Source organism: Osmia lignaria, chromosome 10, assembly GCF_051020975.1.
Source record: "Osmia lignaria lignaria isolate PbOS001 chromosome 10, iyOsmLign1, whole genome shotgun sequence".
NCBI classification, from domain to species: Eukaryota; Metazoa; Arthropoda; class Insecta; order Hymenoptera; family Megachilidae; genus Osmia; species Osmia lignaria.
Window position 1 is genome coordinate 12,087,396 of NC_135041.1, and position 24,474 is coordinate 12,111,869.

Here is a 24,474-nt window from a genome sequence, read left to right on the forward strand (position 1 = left end):
GATAAAGTAACAGTAAGCAAAAAGAAAAAGCAGAACAAAGAACAAAACGTGAACTAATAAAACTTATTGCATGTATGATTAAATTAAAAAGATATGTACACACACGTGTGTGTGTATGCCTATGTATAACTGTGTATGTAAATACGTGAATAAATAAAATTTAATTTAATAGTATAAATTAAAATTATTGGAATATTATATTTGATTGTGACGATTGTATGTCATTCCAGCAAGCTATCTCTGTCATTTCCAAATTTCCATCTTCTGTTAATGTTAAAATTTGCTTATCCGAATTGTCTTTGAACTTCATTGTCAAATCTGCATCAGAGTTTGATGCCATTATCGTGGAATGCGTTGAGGTCTCGTTAATTTCAACGGGTTGTAATACGCGTACATATATTGGTTGGCCAGAAGAATCATCTATAATATAACACATTTCTTGAATACAATTTTGCGTTCATTAAACATTGTTTTTATTTTAATTCTTACCGGAACTTAAGATATTTTGTATTGGTAAATTTTCTGCACTTGACAACCTTATTATAGGTATATTTTCATTACAATTTGAAATTTGTGATCCTGTGTAAGTTTCAATGGCCATAATTGGTACGTTTTGCTGCATATTTTTTTCTAAGATTGGAATATCCAATATAGTTTCAGTGATATGTTTTAAAGATGATTCTGGAAAATATTTCTAATATAACTTATTGTGTTAACAGAAAAATCAATTTTAAAAGTGGCAGAAAAAAATAATTTGGAGCACCTGCTTGTGGCTCATTTTGAACTGTATTTTTGACATTTAAATGTTCTTTCAAGCTACAGTTATGTGATTTGTGTTCTTTTTCAGAAAACTGGACGCCACATTTATCGCAAAATACTTTCTGTTTAATATGGTTTCTAACATGATGTACCATAAATGAATTATGAAGGGTTGTGTATTGACACTTATCGCATTGTAACCAAACGTTACTTTTCTTATGTTTAGTTTTTTCAGCAACATTTGAAGATAAAATAACATCTCGTCTTTTACCCTGACAATTAGTTATAAGTTGATTGTTGCACTTTGTGATCTGTGGGGGTTGAGAACGTTTTTGTTTCTCATTATTGCCAAGAAGCTCTCCTTCTTCTAAAGAATACTTTTGTTCCAAGAATCTTAGAACATTATCACGTACGTTATATATCTCAACTTCAAGTCTATCAAGTGTATTAATAAGATTAGCACAACTTCTGCAGATTACATCGTCTTCTGATATTACTACCATGTACCTATTATAAAAAAAAAAAATTATTACTATCCTATCCTAAAATAACAGTATTAGAGTAAATGTTCTCTTTTCATAAATATCATGAAATAATAGTACCTTTCGCCAACTAATTCTCCAAGTTTTTCTATCACTTTAGTTCTTGATGTCTGTGTCCTACATGTAGCTAACGCATAATGACGCCCTTGAATTTTTGCATCACATACAAAGCATTGTAAATCTTCCAAACTTTTGCTACCATTAGAATTAATTTCAGTATTAGAAACAGTTACATTTGTACAACTGTTAGCAATATCTTCAGGGCAAATATCATGACATTGTTCCATTGACATTATTGAAGTTATATTCGCCATTATATTATTAACAATAATAATAATTTTCTAACAGGAACCAAGGTTAGGATATAGAATGATGTTCATTGATTGTAAATCAACATAAAATGAAATTTTAGTCTAGCTTGTGTTACAAATACTATACACTACTTTTTTTTACATAGTTTATTAAATATTGTTAGGAAAAAAATCAATTTTGGCAAACAAATGTTTTTTTACAGGTTTACTAAATCAAAAATTCATTCAACTTGCATGTTATGCCATCTTGTGAATATTAATGAAGATACAAATATTCATTTGTTTTCAGCCGAACTGCAAACAGAGAAAAAAGAAAACATTAAGATGTATATAATATTTATTATAATCATCTCTATACGTGTCAAGTCTATCAACTTTGACACGCTCATTTACATTATGAATTAGAAATTGATATTTGTTGCTTTCCGAATTTTCATCAAATAAATTTTTGATGCACAAATAACCGCTACTTTTACACAATTATAATCAATATGTTTATACAAATAATTTCTTTTACGAGTCACATTAGTATTAACACCTCTGAGTGTGCATAAATAGTGATTTTTTTTGAATTACAAAGGAATTGAACATCATGAAATTTTATAATGTCAAGTGTACATTTCAAACATGTCCAATATCGAGTAAATAAAAAATTTTAAATCAAGTTATGTTTAATGTAATTCGATTTAACTTTATATGAAATTAATCTTATTTGAATTACATTTCTTTATAAATATGACTTCCCTTTTTTTTTTAATTATACTTACAACAAACGTATCAAGAACGAAAAAGTATTATACACATTTTTTCTTACTTATTAACTTGAGTCAAAATAACTACCTAACCTCATAAAAATAATTCTGTATGAAACGCTGATCACAAAAGTGTTCTATGGTCGTCGCACTTGTAATGTTTTACACATAACTGTGAAAAAACAATAAAACCATATCGGGATATGATTGAAACGTACTAATAATTCTTGGACTTTACATATCTATCTTTTCAATTTTTACTTTCAGCTCTTGTTTTTTTATACTTTCTTTCTCGTCTATCTCATTTTTTTCATTATCTCTATCTTTATCTTTTCCAGAATGCGGTTGTTTCTTATCTGAATTACGGAAACGATCATAACGAGAATCTTCGTCGTCGCTAGATTTACCTCCTGCTTCTGTTTCTCTGAGGATATCACCCAAATCTTTATCGACATCGTCCCACAATTTATCACTGCTATCGGCTGGGTAATCATCATCATCGTCCTCTTCCGCTTGTCCATTTTTATTATCCTTTATATTTTTCTCAGGCTCAACATTTCCTTTTTGCTCAATTGGTTTGCCAGATTCAGTAGCATCGGTACCATCGGTCGTGGTTGTTGGTAGCGTATTATTTGCAGATAACGGTTCAGAATTTGTTGGAGATTTTGCATTTTCTGTGCTATTTACAGCATTAGGCGTAGTAGTATTAGTAGATGACGATGATTGTAGATGTATTCTTTCAGCTTGTCTTCGTAATGCCTTGTCATCGTTATCACGTACATACCTGTATAATATATTTAATCAACGTTTACGTCTATGTAAGATTAAAAAGAAACAAATATATAGAATCAGTTTCTTGAGGTTCTTACCGTTTAAGATGACTTCTAGTCGAACAGTGAAGCGCTATCGCCCTTTCACTATTTTCACTGCGTGGCAAGTACATTTTACATAATTCACAGAACTGAACTTCGACGCGTTTTATGTATTCTGCTCCTACTTTGATCATTTGTTTGCTTTTAGGTTTCTTTTCCGTGTCATTTGGACCTTCACTTTCTGGTTTCTCTTTCTTTTTCTCGGGAGACTCTTCATCTTCTGCTGTAAGTTACGTTCACGATGCAATTTTGATAAATATCTACATTTATTTGAAAATAATTATCTCGTCACTTAATTATGTACCGTCAACATCGCCTACGGAATCCAAAGTCATAAAATTCTCGAGATTAACTTCCTTATCATCTTCTTCAGGTCCGCTTGAATCTGCTTCTGCTTCGCCATTGCCAGCATTCATTCTTTCTTTTAATATACTTTTCCTCTACAAAAAGTGAAAGGTAACGAATCAAAATCAATTCAACGAAAATATCAACGAATTGAAAACAATTTAACGGTATGATAGATACGCACCTTAATATGCTCCAACGAGCACATGTGCGTTTCAAAGAGCATCGGTGATCGGAACTGCATGCGACAAGTACGGCAGAACGGTGTAAGGAAACGTTTCATTTGACGATGGGAATCTGATAGCTGATGTACTGCTTTAAGGGAACGGTAATTAAGTTTACAAATAGGACAGAACATGGTGCGAGAGGGTAGAGTACCACGCGCAGCATCGCGGGCTTCCACGCGTCGTTGGTCTTGCCGTTGCAAAACGCGCATACGGGTTAAAGTTGCTTTGTGCCGCGATGCGATTCGTCTCATTGCTGCGCTGTGACGACCCGAATACAAATGTAGCGAATACTCTTTGAAAGTAACGCTTCGATGAGCGCAATGCGGACAAGTTAGTTTAATGAATTTCCTTCCATCTCTTCTACTCGGTAATTCCTCCGAACCAGTTCTACCATGATCTGTTTTATCATTTTCATCATCTCTTTCTTCGTCGTCCCCATCGTCTTCATCGTCCTAAAATATCCACATTACAACAATTGATAACATTAATGTATCAGCAGTTTTATTACAATGGTCTTACCTCATGTTTTCGATCATCCTCCTCTTCCTTTATCTCATCTTCTTTCTCTTCTTCATCGTCAGTATTTTGTCTTTCTCTATCTTGTTTTTCTTTCTTTCTTTTTTCATCTTTTTTCTTTTTCTCTTCCTCTTCATCTTCTTCCTCATCATCACGTTCATGTGGCTGAATTAATGTTGGTAAACGTTATAAGTATGATAATTAATAATACATTAATTATTGCCGCATAATGAAAAACGGAACGTCCTAACAAACTTATGGAGTTACCTTTTCATCATCATCCCAATTACTTTTATTATCATCATCTTCTTCATCGTCATCAGAAAATTCAGCGTTAATAGCTTTGGTCATCTCTCTATCCTTGTCCTTCATGCTGGTTCCGGAGCCGGACTCCTTTTTACTTCCGGATAGCCTAGTAGTACCGCTACTAACGACACAGCAATTTTGTTTTGATTTACATTATTTCCCTTAGTCTTGTTCTGGTTCCTTTGTCTTTCATTATACCATCAATCAAAATTTTGTTTTCTTAGTTGATTATACAACAAATATCGCGATAGTATATGTTTCTTATATCCCCCATAATGAATGCATTTCGTATTGCAATAAAGGTCTTAACTATTCAGCCTTTTTGCACTGCATCGTGCTCTTATGTCTCCGCATTTTCGCGTCTTAAAATATGTGTAAGAAACAACGTTCTTATATTTTGCTTTAGTCACCGCTATGTGTAAGAACGATAAACAATGATCTCGTAAAGTACAAGTATTATAGTAGTTCTCATATCAAAAGTAATTACATTGTATTTTGATGATATATTTTTTTTTTTTTATATATATATATATTACATATATAGATGTATTGTATTTATGCATATCAGAATCAATTCCCTCTTTATTAGAACCCTGCTAAAAGTTTGCCTCTCGGTTATAGAATATTGGTTTCGTGCGATCATTTGTGTCATTTTTTTGTTTTCTTTTACCATATATGTCTATCATCGTCTTGACTCTCAGGTCATTATAGTCAGATATAGTCAGTTCGTTTACTGACAAATAAGCAAGCAGGCTACTAGGACGGTATTGCGGTTGGTAAGTGATTTATTAATTAATTACCTCCTGCGCAATTTGGTTGTGGTCATGCGCACACGCTGGATGTAGTCTCGCGATCGCGATCCTAGCAGCTTGCGTCGATAGTCGAGCGAGTGCAGAGTACGCTTGCGAGCCATGATGACGTCCGATCGAGAGCTCATGCGATGGAATCCACCCCCTCTACCGCTGCCGCGAGTTGAAATGCGACCTCTGTAGTTTGAGCTTTGATGCGATATTCGCCCTCGGCTCGAGGTATATCTTTGAGTCGGAGGTGCCATTTCACTTATTCGAGGGGGTGGTGGAGGTGCATAGCTCCGTGATGCTGAATGACGGTCCTCTGAACGATGATATGACGAGGCACGTTCGCTCTGTCTCTTGTCCTCATAAACAGCCGAAGATGACGACCCCTTATTATCGTCATATGCAGCTGACGCAGACGAACCGCCGTACGATGAAGAATACCTCTGTGAGCCGCTACCGCTACCTCCACCCTGCCAAATCAAATTCAATTGTGCTCCTTCCCATTGTATGTTTCTCTTTTCCTGCCCTTCTCTCTTTTACTCTATACACATTCCTCCCCTTTCTTCCCTCCTATCCACATATTCTCCATACATTTTTTTTTTTTTTTTTCTAATTCCATTCTGTCGATTCTTTTTCATTCCCTCATTTACATCTCATTTATAGTGCCAATCATTTAGTACAAAATCATCCAACCTTGTACTGTTACGGTCACTACACCCATTCCCGTTGGATCACCAAGATATAGATTTACCTCGCCTAAGCTTGAAAAGCACCTAAGTTTTATCTTTCATATCTCAAATATAAGTAACAGTTTGCGTACCGCTTTTTTTTTTATATTAAAAATGATCTTTACTTTTCGAAAAACATAGCATTTTTTTTTTTTTTTTTTTTCGTTTCAGTCGTAGATACAATCTCTGAATAGTAGCTATGATCAGCATTCATTTTCTTGAAGATATCAAATAAATTGAATTCTGTATGATTCTGGATTAATTGTTGATAGACCTTTCCAATTTTAATAATATAAAGATAGATACGTTGTTATGTAGTCTTACTTGTAAATCATTCTCATACAATGTTCTATGTTTCACACGTGCTTACACAGATGAAGAAATCAAACAAAGCTAACAAAATTGTAGTTCTAATGTTATCTCCTTGCATATTTTTCTTTAAGGGTAAAGTATGTAAGAAAAATACTGTTATGTATTTGCATTGCTTTTCTTTCTAAAACTTTCCATCATATATTTTAGTTTTTGGAGGTATAAGGTATAGTTATACGTTTAGAAAAGTTTGATGTTTCTCGGTCATTTTCGATTGAACATAACACAGAGTGCGTGTCCTTTATATTGGAAAGGTCTATGATTATTCATTATCTCACTGAACAGTTTCAACTGATGTAATTTGGAAAACTGCATAAATCAGTGTTCATTAGAAATTTTTGCGGAGTGGCAATGCAGGGATGCTTTCAACTTTCAATAACTGATCTGCACTGAGCAGAAAACTGGTTCAGTTGCATATTATTGCTTTACATAGAGAACAATACTGATGTAATGTCAGTATTTTAAAATTCATACTTTTATATATATCTATGTTCATTTGTTCTGATATTGTTCTGATATTTTTCAACTTGTTCTCGACATTTAACGCAACTGTGTGCAGGTAATAATACAAGTACCATCTAGGTGTATTTCATCTTTTAATTATGTGATGTTTTCGCAGTGTTCCACCAGTAGTGTCCCAACGCAAAAAGAATGGGTGTTCAAGTAGCCGTTGGCTCGTCGCTTGAAAGGAAAGTATGACGACTTATGAATGCCTTGCCTACTATTGCTTTCTTTTTTTTTTTATGTATATGTCTAGACGAGTGTCCTGAAAATACTTCGTACATGTAACGCAAATCTTAAATTTCATGCTTAAATCTTCTCAGTGAAAATCTTTCAGGACCATCGTTTTCTCATGCTACATAATTAAAAAATGTAAAAATTTTCTGTAAAGCAGGGCTTTCAATAGAAAAATGATACTTGACCACAGCACGGCAGGATACCGAAACAAAAGACTAATATTTGTATGTGTATCATGAAATACATACCTGGTAGGAATCACTTCTCATCCTTTTGCGGGTAGAATCACTTGACGACCGATGATCGTCTCTTCCCGAATAAGACTCCTATATGATGCAATACATATTTAAAATGATCATGATAATTTTAATCTATAATTATTCATATTTTCATGTACACACCCTTGGTCTTTTATAACTATTTGAATGTTCACCTCTTCCTCCTCTACTTGAATATCTTTCAGAACCTCCTATTAAAAACATAATTTCTTATTCTGAAATACTGCTATACAAAAATTTTGAATAAAAATTATGAAATTTTAACTAACCAGAATTGTATTTTGAACGAGAATCATAACCGGTAGTGGAATATTTAAATCTTCCACCTCTAGACGAGGAATAACCTCCTCTACTAGACATGTTTCCTCCTGTTGATCCACTGTTCCATTCGTTTCCACCACCGCCTCCTCTGCCTCTGTAGGAGCTTCCACCGCGTGAATTAAATCCACGGCCACGAGAGCTCATACTGGAGCTACAAGAAAAAAAAAATTATTCCTTAGAAACAAATGGCTTATAATGAGAAACTAAATTAAGAAGTAGACACATCTGTATTATTGAAATAAACCAATTAAAGACCTAAAGTGAAAACAAAATTGAAGTTCATATGCATATATAATTTGTTACCAACCTGCATTTATTGTAGCTATAACTCATAATTATGACTTATAGATGAGTTATAGACTTCAGATATGGTGTCAAAGGTCTATAGAGAAAACAAGAATGTTTATGTGTTGGATTAAAACATTTAAGTACATTTATATAAATTACAGTTTTCAATTAACAGTTAATTACATTTATTCAAATACCATAAATATGTACTTGTTTATTATAAAATTCAAAGTAAAAAATCTAAAAAAAAAACTTCAACAAAGGGAAAAAAATTTATTCATACAATATACGTTTCTAAATTTATAATCCACAGTAAACTTAAGAGATTAATTTTATCTTGATAAACATGGGCTTAAAACTTCGTGACAGTATTGTAATTTTTTCTATAGATACATATCTGTAAAAGTATTATAACGAATATTATTCCCAAATTATTTTTTGTCTAACTAAATCAGTTTAAATGAAATGTATACATCATAGCATGTACGATTATTCTTAATTACGTTCTTAAGCAAAGTGTTTCGGAAAACACTAACGTTTAATGAATATAAGAATTGTATAGTATTGAAAATATTTATATACTAAAGCATGTAATTTTTGAAAAAATCAAATGTATTTTCATTACAAAAATCAATAACTTCCTCTTCTATACTCGAAATTAATGGCCACATTTTGTAAAAATTTCGAAATTTCATAAATTCAAGAAAATACGTGCACGCGAACAAACGGCAACTTACCTTACACGAACAAAAAGCTCGTGAACCTTTTTATAGTATAATAACCGGTAAAATTTCTATAATAAAATTGAAATAATCAGCACGAAATTCCTCGGTCATGCCGTGGACGCGCGGTTCTGATAAAATGTCGTCTTCTCTCTGGGCTGTGGCGTCACTCTTCTTCTAACTCCTAACGATCGTTGGGAATACAGGAACAGAACCGGAAGTTAACACTATCTTGACTCATTTTTATGCTTTAATAACATTACATAATTTATTTATTAAAAATAAATAGTAAATAACAAATTAATAATTTTCAATAAACCTATTTTCACTAACACATCATGGGTGTTGTAAAGGAAATAGTTCTTAATTCGCTATTTAAGTCTGTCTATACCATGCTGCATAATTTGAAAACTGAAATAATATCTGAGAAATTAAATTCTTTCATATAATTTTAAGAACATTTAGATCCAATTGTAGTATGAAATTTTTAATTCTAGTTTGTTAAAAAATATATATAATTGTTCACTTATATGTAGATACAAGAATTTAAATTATTCTTTATTTTTATGTAATAAGGATGAAAAGGATTGCAAAGGATAAAAAACGCAACCAAAATTCAATTTTGTATGCATGAGTTTATGTTATACATTAAACAGATCAGAATTTTTTGTAATTTATTACACGTGTACGTTAATGTTACATAATGATTATGATAACAATCGTTTAGAGAACAGTTCACACAATTGCTATGTTAAAGTATCTTTTAAATCAGTAACTAAATTTTATAAATTGATGGTAAATGATAATGTTCATTTTAACATTTATTTTTATTTAATAATATTATCATTAAGTTAAAGAATTTCGATTTTAATAATAGAGATGTACAAATTCGTAAACCTAATTCATCTTATTTCGTTATTTTAGTTCTATTTACATAACAGCTTAACGTATTCCTTTATTTAAAAGCTTTTGTCACTAAATAAAATTTAATGGCAACTGAAACAGTTATTTATGATACAAATATCTACACAGAATACATACAGATGTACGAAACATAAACTTTAAATATCAAACTTTAATTAATTGCTGCTATTTGAAATAGGGAAATATAATTTTATTTTAGTTCTAATTTTTTCTTGTTTATAATACAGCATAACTATTTACATAAACAAAAAATATGTAACTTTAAATATTGTTTAGAAAGATTGATAATGAACATCAAAAATACTTTGATAATTAATATTTCCTCATTAATATTATTAATACATTAATAATTTTACGCATACTTTAGAAATACTTTATAACACGTAATTAATAAACTATGTAATGAAATTTTTATATGAAAGTGTGAGTAGGACTCTTTGAGCATTTAATCTGAAATTTACAATTTGGCAAATAAACGTACACATATTTCAGTATATTGTTATTATAATCTTACTCACACTATTACTTAGAAGACTTTATTATAGTTATAAAATATCCTACTTTTGACGATGTTACGTTTGAATTATAATCATATAAATGATTTTCAATCGTCTAAATTATAGTCTCCATCTAAAGGTGAATGAGCATTTAAATCACTAGTATTATTACTATAGTGACAACAATTTTCAACTACAATATGTGCTAGCTCTTTTATACGCTCATATGGTCTTGGATCTGACATTAAGGTTTCCAATTTTTCAAGACCATTTTCTCGTATAACCAATATGCAATATTTATGAGCTGTTAATAAATAGTTTTAGTATAATTTAAAAATTTGAAATCGTAAGAACTGTAAAAGCATTTTTAATAAAATTGAACGTATACTTACGATAAACAGTTGTAAGATTAGCAAGTGCCCAAACTGCCCAATGTTGACACTGTGGTGTATGATATATGTCTAATAAACGTAATAATGGTAGAAATGAACGATAATTAATATTGCGTTCTGATGATATATCCCATCGTTCGATAGCTTCAACCATAAGTTCAAGCACCTCATTTCGACTAGGTTTTTCGATTGTCCATGCTTCCGGGCCATCCGAAGCTATATGAGCTAATATACCAACGGCATTATATGGTACCTAACAACAGAATAAATTATATAAAAATACAGTTCTCAACAAAGCTTACAATATATACTTGTTTAAATACCTCAATGCCTTCACTGACAGTAAGAAGTAAATTTGCAAAAACGTTCATATACGGCTGTTGCATAAAATGTACTCTGAGATATTGTACTTCGGCAACATTACCAAGTAACCCCATCATATTTTTTAATAATTCTTCTTTATGAGGATATTGCTGTAAAAGTAAATGGCATTCGTGAGTCCTAAGAACTTGTTGACTTCTGAAACTTATTTCTGGATATATACATAAGTTTATGAACATAAAATTCATTGATAAAACAAACGAAAACAGAAATACGCACCTTTACACATTTGAGAAATAGGGACATTCCATCTTCGAAAAAAAATCGTTGACAATTTACAGGAGTTTCATCAGTTACATTCCACATAGTGGACCATGCTACTTCCAATACATCATCAAATGTACCAGATTCTACTCTATATCTTATTAATTCAAGCATTGTTTTGATGCAACCTAAATTGCCTAATAAACGTTTCTCTCTTCCTGTCACCCGACATGCCAAGGTATTTAAAAGAAATATTCCAATACGTTGTACATAACTTTCTTGTTCTGCATGCTTAGCCGAATGCAAAAGAAGTTCGACCAAAGCTTTATAATTCGACATCTAAATAATATTTATTTACGTATGTAAATATAAGTGTATTAATATATTTCTATGTTTTAAAAAACATAATACGGATAAAAATGCTATTAATATAATTAAAAAATGCAATACACACCACATCCTGCGGTAAGCGAAATTGACATAACGCTAAACAACCATTACGCATCATAGTTTCGTCATTTTTATGAATACTCATTCCAACAAGAAGCGTACGAACAATTCTTTCTTTTAAACGTTGCTCGAGTTCCCCTTTCTCTTTCATTTTTACAATGTAAAATAGTGTTGCACTATAAAAAACAATTTTTGCAATGAACAATTCATTTTGCATTATCGAGTCATTGTACTATCTATGATTAACAGATTACCTTCCAGATATTTGGATGTGTTTCTGAAGAGGATGTTTTTCCATTGCTTCTAATATTGCACAAAGCGCTTGATCCATTCTATGACAATTTTCATATCTGTACACATGATAAAGATCATTCAATACTTTTTGTAGTAACTCTTGTTTATTATTCATACAAACATGAGCTGCAACCAATATTTGATCTTCATTTGCATTTCCTGCTATCTGAAAGTTTAAAACATAATATCATTAGAAAAATGAAAGTTAGAAATTTTATTAGTATTATATAATCTTTGATTGCTTACCAATTTTGCTGGAATATTTCGTCGTCTACAAGCTCCATCACTTGTTCCATATAATCCTAAAAATTGTAAAGGTCTATTTATTCTGGAAGCAAGACCTGGTATATCACAAAGATCATTATTAGCCATGTCATCAAATTCAGAGTAGAAAGAATGCTCAACTGCTTGTATTCCACGATCCACTATTTGTATTCCTGCTAAATTTGTACCACTGATATCTAAAGAAGTTAGTTGTGGCAAGCCATTCACAATGTCTGTTAAGACTGTATTTGGATTTTCAAATATTCCCTGCTGGGGATTAGATTGAGAAATATCCAAATGCCTATAAGAAATTGGAAACTTTATTTTAAACCAAATTTTATTATACTATAAATTAGAAATAAATAAAATGATTACATACCTTAAATTTTTTAAATGACAAATGTTTACTAAAGCTTGTGGTTGAATATTAACATTATATAAAACTAGAGATACTAGATTAGGTATCAAATGATAAAAATCAAAATTGTCCACATTAAAACTATTAGACAAATCCAAATTTTTCAGATTTGTTAAACCAGCCAGAAGTATATTATATTCTGAGGCATAAATTGTAACATATTCTAAAGCCAAAGTACGTAAGTTTGGTGCTTTAAACACATATCCACGTTTTTGATAAGCTGGTCATTAAAAAAAGAAATATATGCATTAATATTAGATATTATTATTTGAGTTTTTAAGAAAATTGTCTTATTTTAAAAATGAATCATCAGAAAGTAGGTTTCATTCATACCTGTAATTTCTTCTGGAATGATTACAGAAGTTCCATGACATATTAAGCTTTGTAAGTTTTCTGCATTTGCATTGATATATTTAATAGAACGCTCTGTTAAACGAGGACAATCAGTAAGTTCTAATTCAACAGGCTTATGATTAGTAATAATCTGCACTGCATAATCAGTTATTTTGGATCTCACAATTTTGATACGTTTAAGTTTAGTCGTTGATACATTTTGAAATATTGTAATGAAACAATCATGTTCTTTATGTGGATCATTCCGTAAAACATATTCAATAAGTTTATCGCATATTTCACTTGGGAAAATTAGTCCTTTTGAGAGATTTCGATAGCCACGCTTATCCTTAACTGAAATGATGTCCAAATTTTTGCAGATCACTTGGAAACAAAGTTCTGCAAGTGATTCTGGACCTATGTATTGATCTAAATGAAATAAGTCATCCAAATCCGCCATTATGTACGGCAATTTAGATAAATTGCGTAAAAAGGCTCATAAGAAAGTATTAACAACAATTACGCAATTAGAACTGTCAAATATGTTAAAACGCATCAGCTGGGCATCACGGCCCCAATTCGTTACTGGAGAGAATCCTCTTATTACTATTTTCTTATTTCCTCTCAGTTGAAAAACAGATCCATAACATGTTTAATCGGCACAATGCCGTATCACTCACAAATGAATACAAAACGAATGTATTCACTTTGGATGTTGAACAAAATTCGCTCGGTGGTTAATACTACGAGGACTATTAGACATTAGACGTGTTCACGCTTGTAATTTTGACATTTCACTTGACTACCGTAGTGACGCATTCTTGAACACTTGACTATAGAGCGCACAAAATATCACCAGCATTTCTCTATAATTTGGTTGACTATCATGATTCGCGCGAAGTTCTAAATCATGATTTTTTTTAAATTTTTGTTCTAATGATAATAATTAACATAAACGATTCATTTATAATCAATCAAGATGATCCTAGGAACATTAAAGGAAAATTATTTTATTTCAAAATCTTTTAAAAAATACACATGAATATATAATAAAAACTAAATTTAAATACGTTTATAAAAGTTCATAATACTTTACACTTATATTTCTAAATAAAACTATAGTTTAAGTACATGTTATAAACGTTAATATTTATGATCCACAAGCCATACAGGCATCTCCATTTTCACGAGAGCATGAAAGTACAGCTTCTATATTTTCAGTACTTTGATTTTGTATCCAGCTGGTTTTCGAAGTATCAAACTTGTTTTCCTCCTCATTGTTTTCATTTTCTGAATTAAGAGACTCGTTAGCTGTAGTAGTACTAACATTTCGTAGTTTCGATTTATCAACTGTAAACTGAAGGGCATTTGCGGCTGGTTTTGTTCTTAGGTAGTACATACCAGTCTTTAAACCCTACAGATAAAACATATTATTTAAAAATATTTATATACTAATATTGTAACAAGAATTGTATCAATAAAACTTGAGTCTACCATCTGCCATCCATAAAAATGCATTGAAGTTAATTTTTCTGTCGAGGGTTTAGCCATATGAACATTTAAGGACTGTGATTGATCGATAAAAGCACCACGATCGGCTGCCATTTTTAAAACTGTTTTTTGCGGTATTTCCCAAACTGTTTTATAAAGCATTTTTAATTCAGTTGGTATACGTTCAACATTCTGCAATGAAAATTATGATAGTATGATAATTTCATTTTTCTTATACACGTTAAATTAACTGTACAAATGAGGAATCTAAAAAATACCAACTTGAATAGAACCATTGTTTGCTATAATTTCATTTTTCATATCTTCATCCCAAAGATCTCTTTCAGTTAAATCCCGTAGTAAATGAGGATTCACTATTTGAAATTCTCCTGATAAAACTCGTCTCGTATAAATGTTACTAGTATACGGTTCTATAGATTCGTTATTTCCTAAAATTTGCGCAGTAGATGCTGTCGGCATTGGTGCTATTAATAAAGAATTTCTGACTCCGTGTTTTGCAATTTTTTCTTTTAATGCTGCCCAATCCCATAAATCAGTTGGTGTAACATCCCACATGTCGTATTGTAAAATCTAAAAACATAGTTGTTATATTATAATAAACGTAACAGTAAATTAAAATTTAATTGTTTCTCAAATTTACTTACTCCTTTACTGATTGGACTACCTTCGTAGGTTTCATATTTACCCTTTTCTTCAGCAAGTTCACAACTAGCTTCTAATGCTCCATAGTACAATGTTTCAAATATCTGAATGTTGAGCTTTTGTGCTTCTTCACTTTCGAATGGATACCGCAACAAAAGGAATGCATCTGCAAGTCCTTGTATTCCAATACCTAAGAAATGTATGACAAATATTTATAAATAATAAAATCAAATTAGTTTTCATATTACACTGCCAACTGATAACTAAAAGTTTACCTATAGGCCTATGTTTCAAATTTGATGTTTTTGCTTCTGGAATTGGATAGTAATTGATATCAATAACTTTATCCAAATTACGAGTGACAATTTTGGTCACTTTCTTCAGTTTTTGAAAATCGAACCTTTTATTAGTAGAATTTACAAACATATTAACAGCAATTGAAGCCAAGTTGCATACAGCAACTTCATCTGCACTGGAATACTGTACAATTTCTGTACATAAGTTACTGTTCTTAATTGTACCTATGTTTTGTTGATTTGATTTTCGATTGCAATGATCTTTGTAAAGCATATATGGGGTTCCTGTTTCAACTTGAGCTACAAGAATAGCTGTCCATAAGTCTCTAGCTTGAACTTGACGCTTATACCGTTTTTCATTTTCATACCTAACAAAATATTCTTATATAAAAACAAAAGCTATTCAATTTTTTAAATACAGTCAACTAAACGCGACATATTTTACCGTGTATAAAGAGCTTCGAACTCATCACCCCAAATATCAGCTAGCCCAGGAGATTCGTGTGGGCACATTAAAGTCCAAACATCATTTGCTAGAACTCGTTTCATGAACAGATCAGGAATCCATAAAGCATAAAATAATTCTCTTGCCCTATTTTCTTCTTTACCTATTAACCATTATATCACGTTAACAAAATATTAAGAACACAAAAGACCTGTAACATACCAGTATTCTTTTTCAGATCCAAAAATTCAAAAATGTCTGCATGCCATGGCTCTAAATATATAGCAAATGCTCCTGGTCTTTTATTCCCGCCCTGATCAACATATCTAGCTGTGTTATTGTATACTCTGAGCATTGGTACTAAACCATTAGATACACCAAGTGTACCAGCTATTGGTGTACCCCTTGCTCGAATGCAATGTACGTTTAATCCAATACCACCAGCTGATTTACTAATCAGTGCGCATCTTTTCAATGTATCATAAATTCCTTCAATGCTATCTTCACTCATGGTAAGAAGAAAACAGCTGTAACAAAAATATCCGTTTTAAATCCTGAACTATTTTGTACTAGTAATTAAAAACATACCTAGACATCTGTTGTACCATTGTACATGCAGAAAACAATGTTGGTGATGCATGTGTAAAATATCTTTCTGACAAAAAATTGTAAGTTTCTATAGCTCTATCAATATCTTCCCTATGAATAGCAACTGCAACTCTCATTAGCATTTGTTGTGGCCTTTCAACAACTTTTCCATGTATCTTCAATAAATAACTTCTTTCAAGCGTTTTAAAGCCAAAATAATTATAACTGAAGTCTCTATCATAGATTATTGCTGAATTTAACTTGTTCGCATTATTTTGTATGATATTATAATACTTTTCACTGATAACAGGTTTGGGCTTATTTGTATATTGTTCCTTCACATGATATAAGTCATGTATCACATCTACAAATGAAATGAAAATAATTAAAAGTAAAACAAAGCACTGTATTGCTTAGAAATATAAACATATGAGTGTAAACATAATCTTTACCACTAAAACTTTTCTTTGTCTCTTTATGAAGATTAGAGACTGCAATTCGTGCAGCTAATACAGCATAATCTGGATGTTTAGTTGTCATAGTAGCTGCAGTCTCAGCTGCAAGATTATCTAACTCAACTGTAGAAACGCCTGAATATAAACCATTGATAACCCGGATAGTAATTGCAGACTACGGAAAAATGAGAATATGTGCTTTTAATACTTAAACATTCAACTTTGCACAAATATAAAAATTCAAAGTTATAGCTTTAATCCAACTATTATAAAGCATTGAATAAATTATTGAATTAAACTTACAGGATCAACATAGTCCATATCTAGATTGTAGCATAATTTTTGGATTCTGGATGTTATTTTATCAAAATGAACATCTTCTTTGCGTCCATCTAATAATAATAAAAATTAATTCAATATCATAACAATTAGATTTGCGATGCAACGCACCTGCATTCTTTTGAAATAATTGATGCAGCGATAAGTAAATTACAATGTATAACAACTTACCCCGCTTCACTACAAACATCTTTCCTTTTCCAACCATATCTACTTGTTCATATATTTTTGGATTAATAGTTTTTCAAGTTCAGAGAAAAACAAAGTGTTTATCTTATCTTTAGTTCAACCGACTATTGATGGGAAACGGAAGTAGAAAATAATTCAATATGGTGGTCAATATCTACCATTTGAATATAAAAGTTTCAAGAAGATAGTTTTTCTTTCTTATAGTAATGTTATACAGTGTTAAAATAAATTCTAATGAATTATTACACTATTTCTTCTAATAACTACTTATCAATAAAGGAGCAGCGCGGAATAGCTTTAAATATAGTTTAAACATACGTTGATACTTAATTCGGTTAATTTTGTTCAAAATATGAAAAACTCTGGGTTCAATTATAATATTATCAATCTACAATAAGCTGTTTAATATGAAATTGAAATCTTAATGCATTCCAGTTATTATAAACGAATCGATGATGCATAGTAAGAGTCAAGATCAAGTGTGGTTCACTGTATTTTAAATGTGCTCGCCAAAGAAGGGAGCAATTCGCGGCCATCGGTGTGGTCAATCAGTTATTAGCAGGCTCGGGGCCCTCACCATTCGCATAGTGCACCTAAATATAGAGTGACACTGTGGCACTAATTTATTGAATGAAAGGATAGGTGTGTTGGTGCTTGGGGAACAGAACGCCATTGTAGGGTAGATCTGCAGGGGCACAGTAGAAATCCCAACACTCGCTGTTTGCGGGCGGGATTTGTGAACGTAACGAAGCGGGCCGACACACGATACGATCGGTAAATCGTTTTTTTTTTTTTCACCCACGACGGTTCACGGCTGTTATCAATATATCGGTCCAGTGGAAATATCTCGTTTAGATCTCGCTGCGAAATTGTGCACGTACGTACATTGTTTGAATTGTATGGTGAAAGAAAAGTATTCTTTTCCGTGAGCGAGATTACAGCCGCTAATTAAGTGTCAGATACCGCTTGATCAGTGATTACAGTTCTCTTACGGCTATATTAATATTTCAAAAACTTTTAAATCTTCTTTTTTTTTTAATAACATATAATAAGTTTCAATGACAATAAGCTCCTTATAATGAAACCAATACGTATGTTTCTGGAATAAAAAAATAAATAAATTAATACGTTTGAAACTTAATTATTCTTTTCTTTTAATTGAAAACAAATGAATCATTTTACAAGCTCGTACGTTGATTATAAGTTTATGTTGAAGATTAATATTTTTCTTTATGAAAATGCAAAAAATTACCTTGATGTTTATTATTGTATTTTAACACTAACAGAATAGTTGAAGCTTGCGCAAACATTTTAAACATTCATTTATCTTTATTGGTCCAAGTCAGCCACTATACAATTGGGCTTATTACACAATTGATATGTGGAAGTTGTAAACTGTTTTACACCCGGAATACTGTCTTTAAAAGGACATTGCACCCATGAATTCGCCAGTGATTGTCGCTGCAACAGTTTTGTTTATAAACTGTACTTTGATTATAAGATTTTCCATTTTTTTTTTTGTCATGTTACTATGGCGATTTACCAGTAGTGCATTAAGCGCTTAAGATTGGACGACAGAATTGCAGACGAATAATTTTCTACTTCCCACTTGGCGAATTGGAAATTTAAATCGACAGAATTTTATTGTGACGAGACGCCCGCCGATCGTGGTTCGTTGTTTCACGCGATGATCTCCGATGACATCGTTTCTTTCACTGATGGCTAATCTAAAAATGGGACAAGGTTGCCCGATGGGAACAAACGTTTGACAAACGTGATTCCCGGAAGTGGCTCGTTGTCTGTCATCCATCATCATCAAGACCCTTCTGCAAAAGTGTCTCACGTAACGACGATGACCGCTGGACATTCGAACTTCTCCAGAAATGATCCTGTCGTCTTTTACTCTTTATTCAGTACAAACTCGTCCGTACCCTACGCGTGAAGAGTAAATAAATAAGAACGTATTAATCATTGTTTTAGGACGAAGAAACCCGAATCAGGTGTTGGGATTCGTTTCAAAAATGATCCAACTCCAATGAATCGGTTCCTTGGTATCCTTATAATAACACAGATTTATATATTTCAGATACGAATGAAACCTGAGAGGATGAGGTGAATTCAATCGACTTTATATTCCGGATAAAAATAATGCCTTCGAGCGGGTCAGCAAGAGTACCTAAGGTAGACAGGTCCACAAGTCCTCTGCCGCATAAGCCCGCGAATCCTGTCCAAGAATTGAAAGCTCTTTTCGCTGGACCATCCTCGAGAGTCTCAAATGGCAGTAAAGAACAAGATTTCCGTTTCGAGGCAATCCAATGCTTACAATCGTCCGTTACCAAAGAATCGAAAACACTGCCGGAACGAGGTACCTGGAGTAGCAAGGTAAATACGATAATGGAGAATTTAAGAACAAATAGATCTACATTTAATATGGAACTATCATTGCAATATTTAAGGTTGAATTCATCCTATCCGTAATTGGATTGGCAATAGGACTAGGAAACTTATGGCGATTCCCTTACCTTTGTTACAAAAATGGTGGCGGTGCTTTTATGGTCCCTTATTTTATCGCCCTGGCACTTGCCGGTGTGCCCATGTTCCTAATGGAATTATCTCTAGGGCAAATGATGACAATAGGTGGACTGGGTGTTTTTAAGATAGCACCAATTTTCAAAGGTCTCTATTGGTAATTGCTTTAATGAAATGAGCAAATACTATTTTAATCTTTCATTCTTTTGTCAACAGGTATTGGATATGCTACTTGCGTACTATCTTGCTGGACGAACGTATATTACATTATTATCCTGGCATGGGCGCTTTTCTACTTCTTAGTTTCTTTACGAATCGGTATGAAAATATGTAACATTAATAACATTGCATCACAGATACAATTTTTCTTTTAATACTTATCAAAATATATGAATAGATGTACCTTGGAGAACATGTGGTAATCCCTGGAATTCGCGTTACTGTCTCACCTCTACAGAACGTTTGGAAGCGTTGTGTTGGCCCGAAAATGGGGATACTATATGTTCTACTTCGATTGGTAATTTAAGTCACAGCTTACTGAAGGATCCAGTGAAAGAATTCTGGGAGTAAGTATCATAATTAACAGAAAAGGACACTGCGCCTTTTGTTTAAAGTTAACTCTTGATTCCTGTTTGGTATTTTTAAGACGGCGTACTCTTCAAATTTCTGACGGTGTAGAAAACGTAGGTTCGATAAGGTGGGAACTGGCAGGTACATTGGCCATCGTGTGGATCATGTGTTATTTCTGTATTTGGAAGGGCGTGAAATGGACTGGAAAAGTAAAAATTATATAATTGAAGCGCGTACCAGTGAATTATATTTATCATTAATCGTTAATTTTACACAGGTCGTTTACTTTACATCATTATTTCCATACGCGCTATTAGCGGTTCTATTGGTAAGAGGACTTACACTTCCGGGGGCGATGGAAGGTTTAAGGTACTATGCAACTCCGAACCTTTCGAAACTGGGCGATCCCGAGGTATAGAAATATTAATTTCCTTCATTAATGTCTCGTCAATTTAATTAGAATTTTAACGTGTGCTCATAGGTATGGATAGATGCAGTGACGCAAATATTTTTTTCTTATGCATTGGGTTTAGGTGCATTGGTTGCCCTTGGAAGTTACAACAAATTTAACAACAATGTGTACAAGTAAGTAATTTAAGTTTATGTATTTAATATTCTTTTCAAATTATTAATCATTTAATACTTATCTATATCAGGGATGCGCTCATCGTTTGTACAGTAAATTCGTGTACCAGTATGCTTAGCGGTGTTGTTATATTTTCTGTAGTTGGTTTTATGGCCCATGAACAACAGAAACCCGTCGCGGATGTAGCTGCCTCTGGTAATTACGATACTTGATATTAAATTTTTAAATATTTTCTATTATTTTAATTATTTTTATTTAATTAGGTCCAGGATTAGCTTTCCTCGTTTATCCTTCTGCAGTTCTAGAATTACCAGGTTCATCAATTTGGGCTTGTTTATTCTTTTTTATGCTTATCCTTATTGGTCTAGATAGCCAGGTAATTTAATGTATCTTAATGAAGTGAACATGAAAATGATTTTATAGTTTTATAGTTGAAAATGTTTTATAGTTTTGTACAGTTGAAGGCTTTATAACTGCCGCGGTGGATGAATGGCCGCAACTTCTGAGAAAACGAAAAGAGATATTCATAGCAATTGTATGTTTCATCTCGTATCTCGTTGGTCTTAGCTGCGTTACGGAAGTAAGTATTTAGTAAAATGAAATTGCATTAAGCTGAAACGTATGTAATAAGAAATAAAAAATATTCTTATAACATTTTTAGGGAGGAATGTACGTATTTCAACTCCTAGATTCGTACGCTGTGAGCGGATTTTGTCTCCTCTTTTTAATGTTTTTCGAATGCATTTCCGTTTCGTGGGCATTTGGCGTAAATCGTTTTTATGATGGCATTCGCGACATGATTGGGTATTATCCGTGTTACTGGTGGAAGATATGCTGGACGGTTACTACTCCTGCTGTTTGTGTGGTAAGATGTTTATACAGATTTGCTATCATAAAGATGTATGATAATTATTTGGAATGTTGTATAATAAGAATTAAATTTCAAATTAGGGTGTCTTCACTTTTAACATAATTAAATTTGTACCTGTGAAATACCTTACATATGAGTATCCATGGTGGAGTCATTTGTTAGGATGGCTTTGCGGTCTTTCCTCAATGTTATGTATTCCTGGGTACATGATTTACATCTGGTGTACAACATCTGGAACTACCTCTGAAGTATGTAACTTAAAAATTACCTATCCTATAGATTATGATTATTAATTTTGTAAAGCTTATATGATATTTTGTTTCCAGAAATTCCGAAAATTAGTAAGAATTGATGATGATGTTGCCACTTTACGAATGAAGTTAAATCCAACAAAAGCTGCTGCTATTAATACAGAATTTGAATTATGAACATGTCATTGTATGTACTTTGGTTTAAAAACAATTAATGACGCACGTGTGTTTTTTCGAAGTATGACTGAGGGGAAGCATGATTTCATATGTTGAACAATATCATATCCCATACTCATATAATCATTTATCATAAACGGTAAAAAATTAATTCACTAATAAAATCCAAAAAACGAATCTCTGAAAAACAAAATTTCATAAGAATAGATATTTAATTAAAATGTAATTAAAATAAAATAAATACTTTTATTTATCATACATTATACAATATCAGACTTGCCTACATTTTTATGAATGCAGTAATAAAATTTATAACTAAAAAAATGAAAAACAGAATTATATTTCTTACTTGTATCAAATTATATACATAATAACTTCATTTAAAAGTATCAATTAAAATACTTAAATTTATTTTTCTCTATTTTGTATTTCTTTAATACGTCCAATGAGTTGTTCCTTCCATTGTTCTTCAGATATAGTCTTTGCCCATTCTGGAATTGCTGTAGTTGGTAAGGTAAAAGATGCCATCATAGATTTTACTTGACTGATTTTATCTGCATCCATATCGATATTTGATCGATTACAAGGAGATGACCAAACTTCTATTGTTTCTGACATATAGTCCTGTATGATATAAAACATGATTATAAGATAAATACTACTCCTTTCTAATTGAACACTCACCTGTTGTGATTCTAATAACATAGGTGGTAATGTTTGACTAGGTTCACCTGCATTAGAGATCCATTCATCATCCTGATTAAAAAAATATTCTTTATAGTAGAAATACTTATGAGCCATAAATAGTAGACTATAAAATAATTATCATACTTCATCTTCATATAATATTGGATCACTATCTGTAGGAATTTGGGATAAAGGCACATAACCTGCCATTCCAACATCATCTTCACTATCTGAATCATTCGTTCTCTCAGTTTCAAGCAATAAATTTGGTGCATTTAATGTTGCGTCGGCAGGTTCTTGTGTTGGATCAGGAGACATAGTGCATAACTTTCTTTTTTCAATTTTGACAGCAAGTTTAACCTGTAATCTAAAGAAACATGTCAATACTGCATGTATACCGCTGTTCATCAGAGTCCATAACTGCGACGCGCAGGTTGGAAGATGGTGGGGGAACGCAGCGAGCTCTCTGCCAATCGCTTTTCACTTCATTTGGGAGTATCGCCAATCAGGGCGAAGATGCGCACTGGAGAAGCGCGAAGAACGAAAACTGGTCCTTTCGCAGTTATGGACTCTGGTGAACTGCGGTATACACGACTTCTAACCTCACTTTTATATCCATCCTTATTTTCAATGTTAAACCTTACAAAATCTTTCTCATGCAAAATAAAAGAACTTTAAATTATATAATTAAATCTCTTACCAAAATATTTTGATTTAAACAAAGTATAAATGCCAAAAATTTATTGATGGAGATTTGACAGCAATCAGCTGATTTTCTGTATACGTTATCCCGCTTCCGAACTATCAATTTGAATTGCTAATTTCTTGTATAGTGACGCCAATAATTTTTATATAAAATTCTTAGGTGACTAATATGAGAATGATTCAAAAATGTGAAAACCGGAATAATTATTAAAATTAAGTATTATTTATTCTACCGATTTTAATCAAAAAGTTTATTATTATGTAGGTATCTTTGATCGAAAAAATAGACATTGCTTAAACAATTAAGCAAACCTTATTAAAAAGAAAAGAAAGAGCACACGATGCGATCAAAGGAAGACAATTTGCTTTTATTTAAAACTGTTCCCTAATGTACCCTAAACATTCACATTCATCCAGCAACCCTAATGACCAGCAACTTCCTGACTTTGAAGGTCAGAGGGTCGTTCTACAGGGGCCTCCATTTCTATTTAACTTAAATCTAAACAATATCTTTATTCTTCTCAGAAAACAAAAATTGCATAAGTAATAAAACAACAAGATATCTTTTCTCCAACGAACAACCATATATATCGCTGCTAAAAAG

The 24,474-nt window shown here is 32.1% G+C and overlaps 6 protein-coding genes across 14 annotated transcripts; 1 reads left to right on the top strand and 5 right to left on the bottom strand.

The window, feature by feature from the left end:
* Nucleotides 1–184: 184 nt before the first annotated feature.
* LOC143305718 (uncharacterized) lies at nucleotides 185–1,618 on the bottom strand. Its single transcript, XM_076690408.1, has 4 exons — nucleotides 1,362–1,618; nucleotides 764–1,266; nucleotides 490–681; nucleotides 185–420 (listed from the first exon to the last, which is right to left on the bottom strand). The coding sequence occupies exons 1-4, from the start codon at nucleotides 1,613–1,615 to the stop codon at nucleotides 185–187; spliced, it is 1,185 nt and encodes a 394-aa protein (XP_076546523.1). The 5' UTR covers nucleotides 1,616–1,618.
* A 147-nt stretch (nucleotides 1,619–1,765) lies between these two features.
* On the bottom strand, nucleotides 1,766–9,052 carry LOC117611793 (uncharacterized). 4 transcript variants are annotated; one of them, XM_034340088.2, is made up of 13 exons: nucleotides 8,887–9,052; nucleotides 8,169–8,243; nucleotides 7,810–8,012; nucleotides 7,664–7,731; nucleotides 7,511–7,588; nucleotides 5,431–5,897; nucleotides 4,592–4,751; nucleotides 4,328–4,489; nucleotides 3,766–4,260; nucleotides 3,541–3,676; nucleotides 3,234–3,459; nucleotides 2,772–3,148; nucleotides 1,766–1,906 (listed from the first exon to the last, which is right to left on the bottom strand). In XM_034340088.2, the coding sequence occupies exons 2-13, from the start codon at nucleotides 8,192–8,194 to the stop codon at nucleotides 1,869–1,871; spliced, it is 2,436 nt and encodes an 811-aa protein (XP_034195979.1). In that variant the 5' UTR covers nucleotides 8,195–8,243; nucleotides 8,887–9,052; the 3' UTR covers nucleotides 1,766–1,868. The 4 variants fall into 4 exon arrangements, with proteins under 4 accessions (XP_034195979.1, XP_034195978.1, XP_034195976.1 ...); XM_034340087.2 differs by lacking the exon at nucleotides 1,766–1,906 and having other exon boundaries at nucleotides 2,162–3,148; nucleotides 4,592–4,748; XM_034340085.2 differs by lacking the exon at nucleotides 1,766–1,906 and having other exon boundaries at nucleotides 2,162–3,148.
* A 1,047-nt stretch (nucleotides 9,053–10,099) lies between these two features.
* On the bottom strand, nucleotides 10,100–13,839 carry LOC117611585 (protein zer-1 homolog). Its single transcript, XM_034339570.2, has 9 exons — nucleotides 13,029–13,839; nucleotides 12,657–12,915; nucleotides 12,260–12,578; nucleotides 11,974–12,179; nucleotides 11,724–11,895; nucleotides 11,285–11,608; nucleotides 11,008–11,157; nucleotides 10,685–10,937; nucleotides 10,100–10,596 (listed from the first exon to the last, which is right to left on the bottom strand). Exons 1-9 carry the CDS (start codon nucleotides 13,486–13,488, stop codon nucleotides 10,400–10,402), a joined length of 2,340 nt encoding a protein of 779 aa, XP_034195461.1. The 5' UTR covers nucleotides 13,489–13,839; the 3' UTR covers nucleotides 10,100–10,399.
* A 179-nt stretch (nucleotides 13,840–14,018) lies between these two features.
* Nucleotides 14,019–17,630, bottom strand: RnrL (Ribonucleoside diphosphate reductase large subunit). The gene is made up of 11 exons (XM_034338981.2): nucleotides 17,477–17,630; nucleotides 17,270–17,358; nucleotides 16,964–17,141; nucleotides 16,512–16,875; nucleotides 16,146–16,450; nucleotides 15,924–16,086; nucleotides 15,458–15,846; nucleotides 15,185–15,372; nucleotides 14,802–15,110; nucleotides 14,523–14,711; nucleotides 14,019–14,442 (listed from the first exon to the last, which is right to left on the bottom strand). The coding sequence occupies exons 1-11, from the start codon at nucleotides 17,511–17,513 to the stop codon at nucleotides 14,179–14,181; spliced, it is 2,475 nt and encodes an 824-aa protein (XP_034194872.2). The 5' UTR covers nucleotides 17,514–17,630; the 3' UTR covers nucleotides 14,019–14,178.
* A 491-nt stretch (nucleotides 17,631–18,121) lies between these two features.
* Gat-1B (GABA neurotransmitter transporter-1B) lies at nucleotides 18,122–22,678 on the top strand. Of its 4 annotated transcripts, XM_076690628.1 has the most exons (15): nucleotides 18,122–18,371; nucleotides 19,044–19,494; nucleotides 19,581–19,876; nucleotides 19,951–20,170; nucleotides 20,240–20,341; nucleotides 20,421–20,589; nucleotides 20,670–20,802; nucleotides 20,871–21,005; nucleotides 21,075–21,178; nucleotides 21,250–21,374; nucleotides 21,443–21,555; nucleotides 21,628–21,759; nucleotides 21,841–22,044; nucleotides 22,131–22,298; nucleotides 22,377–22,678. In XM_076690628.1, exons 3-15 carry the CDS (start codon nucleotides 19,643–19,645, stop codon nucleotides 22,476–22,478), a joined length of 1,941 nt encoding a protein of 646 aa, XP_076546743.1. In that variant the 5' UTR covers nucleotides 18,122–18,371; nucleotides 19,044–19,494; nucleotides 19,581–19,642; the 3' UTR covers nucleotides 22,479–22,678. The 4 variants fall into 4 exon arrangements, with proteins under 4 accessions (XP_076546743.1, XP_034194879.1, XP_076546745.1 ...); XM_034338988.2 differs by lacking the exon at nucleotides 19,044–19,494; XM_076690630.1 differs by lacking the exon at nucleotides 19,044–19,494 and having other exon boundaries at nucleotides 18,122–18,268.
* Nucleotides 22,679–22,798: 120 nt separating this feature from the next.
* Nucleotides 22,799–24,006, bottom strand: LOC117611095 (male-enhanced antigen 1). 3 transcript variants are annotated; one of them, XM_034339003.2, is made up of 4 exons: nucleotides 23,866–24,006; nucleotides 23,310–23,532; nucleotides 23,163–23,234; nucleotides 22,799–23,102 (listed from the first exon to the last, which is right to left on the bottom strand). In XM_034339003.2, the coding sequence occupies exons 2-4, from the start codon at nucleotides 23,481–23,483 to the stop codon at nucleotides 22,887–22,889; spliced, it is 462 nt and encodes a 153-aa protein (XP_034194894.1). In that variant the 5' UTR covers nucleotides 23,484–23,532; nucleotides 23,866–24,006; the 3' UTR covers nucleotides 22,799–22,886. The 3 variants fall into 3 exon arrangements, with proteins under 3 accessions (XP_034194894.1, XP_034194904.1, XP_034194885.2); XM_034339013.2 differs by having other exon boundaries at nucleotides 23,310–23,525; nucleotides 23,866–23,994; XM_034338994.2 differs by lacking the exon at nucleotides 23,866–24,006 and having other exon boundaries at nucleotides 23,310–23,591.
* Between the last annotated feature and the right edge of the window lie 468 nt (nucleotides 24,007–24,474).

Coding starts and splice junctions, on each gene's coding strand:
- LOC117611585 (XM_034339570.2), bottom strand. CDS start 13,488: ATGGCGGATTTGGATGACTTATTTCATTTAGATCAATACATAGGTCCA. Junction 12,180..12,259: donor GAAATATTCCAGCAAAATTG/GTAAGCAATCAA, acceptor TTAAACTTTCAG/ATAGCAGGAAATGCAAATGA. Junction 11,158..11,284: donor TATTTCTCAAATGTGTAAAG/GTGCGTATTTCT, acceptor TTACTTTTACAG/CAATATCCTCATAAAGAAGA.
- LOC143305718 (XM_076690408.1), bottom strand. CDS start 1,615: ATGGCGAATATAACTTCAATAATGTCAATGGAACAATGTCATGATATT. Junction 1,267..1,361: donor GGAGAATTAGTTGGCGAAAG/GTACTATTATTT, acceptor TTTTTATAATAG/GTACATGGTAGTAATATCAG. Junction 421..489: donor ACAAAATATCTTAAGTTCCG/GTAAGAATTAAA, acceptor GTTATATTATAG/ATGATTCTTCTGGCCAACCA.
- RnrL (XM_034338981.2), bottom strand. CDS start 17,513: ATGGTTGGAAAAGGAAAGATGTTTGTAGTGAAGCGGG. Junction 17,359..17,476: donor GATGTTTGTAGTGAAGCGGG/GTAAGTTGTTAT, acceptor TATTATTATTAG/ATGGACGCAAAGAAGATGTT. Junction 16,876..16,963: donor GACAAAGAAAAGTTTTAGTG/GTAAAGATTATG, acceptor TTTCATTTGTAG/ATGTGATACATGACTTATAT.
- LOC117611095 (XM_034338994.2), bottom strand. CDS start 23,573: ATGAACAGCGGTATACATGCAGTATTGACATGTTTCTTTAGATTACAG. Junction 23,235..23,309: donor CAATATTATATGAAGATGAA/GTATGATAATTA, acceptor TTTTTTAATCAG/GATGATGAATGGATCTCTAA. Junction 23,103..23,162: donor TGTTATTAGAATCACAACAG/GTGAGTGTTCAA, acceptor TATATCATACAG/GACTATATGTCAGAAACAAT.
- Gat-1B (XM_076690628.1), top strand. CDS start 19,643: ATGCCTTCGAGCGGGTCAGCAAGAGTACCTAAGGTAGACAGGTCCACA. Junction 20,342..20,420: donor CTTAGTTTCTTTACGAATCG/GTATGAAAATAT, acceptor ATATATGAATAG/ATGTACCTTGGAGAACATGT. Junction 21,556..21,627: donor TTATTGGTCTAGATAGCCAG/GTAATTTAATGT, acceptor AATGTTTTATAG/TTTTGTACAGTTGAAGGCTT.
- LOC117611793 (XM_034340085.2), bottom strand. CDS start 8,194: ATGAGTTATAGCTACAATAAATGCAG. Junction 4,261..4,327: donor AGGATGATCGAAAACATGAG/GTAAGACCATTG, acceptor TGGATATTTTAG/GACGATGAAGACGATGGGGA. Junction 3,677..3,765: donor GCTCGTTGGAGCATATTAAG/GTGCGTATCTAT, acceptor CACTTTTTGTAG/AGGAAAAGTATATTAAAAGA.